Below are 5,728 nucleotides of genomic sequence, written 5' to 3' on the forward strand. Positions count from 1 at the left end.
ACAGAAGTATATACTTTGATCGAATCAACAAATCTCTCTCTTGTGTTAAAAAAAGGCAAGAACACATTGTGTGTGTGTGTGTGTGTGTGTAAATAGGCTATATAGCGCATCTGCTTGGGTTTTGCTCAGAACCTTCCATGGCAGCATACCAGAGCTCCTCAAACCTTTGAAATGGTCTCTAGGCCCCCACCACTATATATATGCCTTTCCATTTCCCCTCTCCCCCTTTTATCATCTTCATCATCCTCCCCATTCCCCTCTGCGTTTCTCCCTTTAACTCCACATAATTCCCTCACATTTCTCTCCAATACAATCCCCCAATGAAGTTCGGCAAGGAATTCACGGCTCAAATAGTGCCGGAGTGGCACAACGCCTACATGGATTACAATGTCCTCAAAACCCTTTTGAAAGGGATTCAGAGATTCAAGCTCAGAAATGGCCCTCCTCCCACCCCTCAGCCCTCTGCCTTGAAGCGCAAGCTTACTCTCTACAGAGCCTTCAGCGGTCTCACTCAGGGTACCGCTCATCCTTCTGCTCCTTCTCATACCGATTTCGACAACCAAGCAATTCTCGTTAACTGTATGCACGAGGATGGCTCTCAGACCTACAAGACCACATTCCTTAGGGCCGCCGATGATGGCGCTGAGAACGAACTCGTCTTCTTCAAGAGGCTCGATGAAGAGTTTAACAAAGTCGATAAGTTCTATAAGGCTAAGGTCGAGGAGGTCATGAAGGAAGCGGAGATGTTGGACAAGCAGATGGATGCTTTGATTGCTTTCAGAGTCAAGGTTGAGAACCCTCAGGGTTTGCTTTTCAATATGGCTGAGAAGACTGTTGATATGACCCGTCTTGCTTCTGGGATTGCTGCTTCTTCCGCTGCCTTGTCGGTTTCCACCCCGAAAGGGGCTTTATCTAGGAGTGAGTTTTGAATCTTTGCTCTTGTTTTTGTTGAGGATTGTTGGGAGTTAGTCCCACGTTAGCTAATTTAGGAAATGATCATGGATTTATAAGTAAAGGAATGAAATGTTGAGGAAGTAAAGCCATGAGAGGTTATGCTCAAAGTGGACAATATCATTGAGGCGCGATTTCTAACATGGTATTAGAGTCATGCCCTTAACTTAGCCATGTCAATAGAATACTCAAGTATCGAACAAAGAAGTTGCTAGCCTTGAAGGTGTAGTCAAAAGTAACTCAAGTGTCGAACAAAGGGTGTACTTTGTTCGAGGGCTCCAGAGAAAGGAGTCGAGTCTCGATTAAGGAGAGGCTGTTCGAGGGCTACATAGGCCTCAAAGAAGACTCTATGGTGTACTTTTGTTCGAGGGGAGGATTGTTGAGAAGACTCTATGGTGTACTTTTGTTCGAGGGGAGGATTGTTGAGGATTGTTGGGAGTTAGTCCCACATTGACTAATTTTGGGAATGATCATGGATTTATAAGTAAAGGAATACATCCCCATTGGTATAAGGCCTCCTGGGGAAGCCTAAAGCAAAGATACGAGAGCTTATGCTCAGAGTGGACAATATCATACCATCGTGGAGAGTCGTGATTCCTAACAGTTTGAGCTTCAACTAGATTACCCTGCATTGGATTCCTTTCTTGTTTAGGCTTTTGATGATATCTTTATTTGCCATTTCCGAGTGTTTTCATGGTTTGATGAAGTAGAAAGAAGTTGTTTGGTTGTTTGTTTTTGTTTCAATGGAGTTGTTGTATGGTAGAACAATACTAAGTAGAAACTGTTTTATGAATATATATATATATATGTTTTGATGAGCAGAGAGACCTCATGTGGGCATGGAGATAATTGAGGAAGGCGGGGGTGGTGAGTTAAATGAAGATGGGGACGATATCGACATGATATCCGGAGGTAAACAGGTTGGAGAAGATAAATTGAGCAAATTGAAGGTTGTTAGACCACCTCCATTAAATGTTCTTGATCGTGTGAAAATGAATGAAACCGTTGAAACACCTCGTTCAACCATAAAGGAATTCCTTAAAATCTCTAAGAACACTGAACTCCGGTTCAGCAGAGACAATCTAAATAAAGTTGAAGAACAACTCAAGCATGCCTTCTCTGCGTTTTACCAGAAACTTAGGCTTCTCAAGAGCTTCAGGTACATCTTCCTCCCCTATTTTCTCCTCTTTTTCAATGCTCAAATTGCTTAATCTTTTCTCATTCATGGAATTTACCCAGCTTCTTGAATACACTGGCGTTCTCAAAGATCATGAAGAAATATGACAAGGTAATTTCATTTCCTATCTGATTAATTGTGTTGAATTAAGAAGGGTGACTGTGAAGTGGTAATTTGAGTGCAGATTACATCACGAAATGCCTCAAAAACCTACATGAAAACGGTGGACAGTTCTTACCTTGGACAATCAGATGATGTGAGATATAGCTTTTTCAACCATTTCTTTCTTAAAGAAGTTACTCAATAAAGTAAGTTCTTTCTTGAATTATAATATACTAAATGCCAATGCAGGTTGCCAAGTTAATGGAGAGGGCTGAGAACACATTCATCAAACATTTTTGCAATTCCAATCGCAGCAAAGCCATGAATATTTTAAGACCCAAAGCAAAGAGAGAGAAACATTGGACAACATTTTCCATGGGCACATGCTCTGATTTTCACCATGATTTGTTGTACCATTTATGCTTATTATTTTAGGGACAACCCTTTTTACCAATCTCTCACACTTGAACTCAAACGATTTGCAGGTTTTCTAGCTGGCTGCTCTGCAGCTCTTGTTTTAGCCCTCGTCTTAATTATTCGTGCCCGCAATATTGTGGATAGCAGTGGAAGCACGAAGTACATGGAAACCATGTTTCCCCTTTACAGGTAACTACACGACTCTCCACTCATATTACACATGTTGTTGACCTGTTTGTTCATTTTCATCTCCTACATTCTCCGTCATCCTTGTTCTTAGCTTAAACCACTGTGTAAATAACTGGTTGTGGTTGGGCAGATCAAAATTATAGTTATTGTTATTGTTATCGAGTAATAACTTAGTTGCACTAATCACGTGGCAGCATAAATGTGAGATCCCACATTAGTTGGAGAGGAGAACGAAACACCCTTTAAAAGGGTGTAGAAACCTCTCCCTAGCAGACGCGTTTTAAAAACCTTGAGGGAAGCCTGAAATGGAAAAGCCCAAAGAGGACAAACAACATTTGCTAGTGGTGGGCTTGGGCCGTTACAAATGTTATTAGAACCAGACACGGGGCGATGTGCCGGCAAGGTGGTTGTTCCCTGAAGGGGGTAGACACGAGGCGGTGTGCCAGTAAGGACGCTGGGCCCCAAAGGGGGTGGATTTAGTGGGGGTCCTACATCGATTGGAGAAAGGAACGAGTGCCAGCGAGGACGCTCACTGGACCCTGAAGGGGGAGGTGGATTGTGAGATCTCACATCAGTTGGAGAGGAAAGCGTAACATCCTTTATAAGGGTGTGAAAACCTCTCCCTAGCAAACGCGTTTTAAAAACGTGGAGGAAATCTCAAAAGGGAAAAGCCCAAAGAGGATAATATTTGCTAGCGGCGGGCTTGGACCGTTACAATAAACTATATTCTATCCTAATGGTTTTGACGTGGGAACTCTGATCTGTTTGCAGCCTGTTTGGATTTATTGTTCTGCATTTGGTTATGTATGCTGCGGACATATACTTTTGGAGGCGATATCGAGTGAATTATTCCTTCATATTTGGTTTCAAGGAAGGAAATGAGTTGGGGTATCGTCAAGTTCTCCTTGTTGCTTTCGCTCTAGCAGTACTTGGATTAGGCTCTGTGCTCTCAAACCTTGACATGGAAATGGACCCAAGTACAAAAGATTTCCAAGCAGTGACTGAACTTATCCCTCTGTTGGCAGTTGTTGTAAGATTTTCACACCAAACCAAACTTCTCCAAGTGCTTTTAATTTTGCATAAACAAACTCGCATTTTCTTCTGCAGCTTGTAACTGCAATACTTATCTGCCCGTTTAACATCATATATCGCTCGAGTCGTCTCTTCTTCCTCACTTGTCTGTTTCACTGCATATGTGCTCCGCTGTACAAGGTAAATTATGGCGGCCACCGTGTACATAATAAGCTCGAAGACTCTGAAGTTGGTATTGCAATATTTTACCTCAAACAACTTTGTGTCTCTCTCAGGTGGTGCTCCCAGACTTTTTCTTAGCTGACCAGCTAACCAGCCAGGTGCAAGCACTCAGATGTTTGGAATTTTATATTTGCTATTATGGTTGGGGAGATTACAGAATTAGAGTAAACACGTGCAAGGCTAATACCATATTCCAAACCATCGGTTTCATTGTCGCCGCTATTCCACACTTGTCGCGCTTGCAGCAGGTACTCCAATCTTGGTATCATGTTTAACTGAACTCCCGCATTGTAGAAATGGGAACGTACTCATGCTTAGCTTAATGTGTTGTTTTTTGTTTTGTGTGTTTGGCAGTGCCTTCGTCGGCTGTATGAAGAGAAGGATAAAATGCACGCACTGAACGGAATGAAATACTCATTTGCTATCGCTGCTGCTTCCTTCAGGACAGCATACAGTCTGAACAAGACCCTGTATCTTTGGTATATACTAGCTTGGGTATTTTCAGTGATGGCAGCAGTATCGGGCACGTACTGGGACCTTGTGATGGACTGGGGGCTTCTGCAACGGCATTCGAAGAACCGGTGGTTGAGGGACAAGCTCCTCGTCCCTTGGAAGAGCGTATACTTCGTTGCAATGGTGAGTGAGAATAGAAGAATATGTTGTGTTTTATTTGGCGATTTGTAAAGATAGAAAACATTGCAGGCGTTGAATGTGATGCTGAGACTTGCTTGGATGCAAACTGTGCTGAACCTCAAAGTCCCTTTCTTACACAAAGAAGGGTTGGTTGCAATTGTTGCTAGCTTTGAGATCATTCGTCGTGGCATATGGAACTTCTTCAGGTAAATTAATACATATTCTTACTTCCGTAGTGTATCATGTTTATTCATTTATATATATGTTTTGATGATGGATGGATGGTACAGAATTGAAAATGAGCATTTGAACAATGTCGGTAAATACCGAGCATTCAAATCGGTGCCTCTGCCTTTCAACTACGACGAGGATGATGATAAAGATGATTGAGGGATATGATACAGAAGGGAGGCTTTTGTTTTGTTTTGTTTTGTTCGGTTCTGTTCTGTTTTGTTTGGTTGTGTATCTCTTATGCTGTATTTTTATTATGATGTATATAGCAATTTTGAAAGAGAATTGGGAGTGTCCAATGCCAAGAAATTTGAATTGTTTTATGGATATTGGAAGGTAGAATTTAAGGAAGGAAAAAGAAGAACGGTTTGAATAAAAAGATCAATATGGAAACGAGAGATTCAACCCCCTTCAATTCCACCAATTATTGATTTTCTGAATTTATTAGCCCCTAACACCCCGGGCACCTAGTATAGAGTTTTTGCTTGAGTACTCGAGAATAACACTTAGGAATATACATTTTTTTCTTTTATGTCTTCTTCATTTTCAACTCCTTTATTCAAGACTACTTTCATTCTTTAAAGATTACCTAAAGCTATTTCAATTCGCTTCATCTGGTCTGTCAATGTACTAATAACTTGATTTAAACAAGTAACGGTCCTAACCTGTGCTTCTATCCATCTAGCTGCCCATTTCTTCCGTCTTGGTTCATGATTGTACAAATATGTTTAGGACCTCGACACTCAGAGAAACTCGGTGTTTATTACACACAAA

The 5,728-nt window shown here is 41.5% G+C and overlaps 1 protein-coding gene across 1 annotated transcript; it reads left to right on the top strand.

Moving 5' to 3' along the window:
* Positions 1–320: 320 nt before the first annotated feature.
* LOC111450276 (phosphate transporter PHO1 homolog 3-like) lies at positions 321–5,338 on the top strand. The gene is made up of 12 exons (XM_023090310.1): positions 321–918; positions 1,774–2,110; positions 2,191–2,239; positions 2,313–2,384; positions 2,480–2,609; positions 2,716–2,836; positions 3,608–3,866; positions 3,944–4,048; positions 4,144–4,338; positions 4,445–4,726; positions 4,793–4,929; positions 5,014–5,338. Exons 1-12 carry the CDS (start codon positions 321–323, stop codon positions 5,111–5,113), a joined length of 2,385 nt encoding a protein of 794 aa, XP_022946078.1. The 3' UTR covers positions 5,114–5,338.
* The last annotated feature ends 390 nt before the right edge of the window (positions 5,339–5,728 follow it).

The sequence above is a fragment of the Cucurbita moschata genome, unplaced genomic scaffold (genome assembly GCF_002738365.1).
Source record: "Cucurbita moschata cultivar Rifu unplaced genomic scaffold, Cmos_1.0 Cmo_Scf00012, whole genome shotgun sequence".
In the NCBI taxonomy this organism is placed as follows: domain Eukaryota; kingdom Viridiplantae; phylum Streptophyta; class Magnoliopsida; order Cucurbitales; family Cucurbitaceae; genus Cucurbita; species Cucurbita moschata.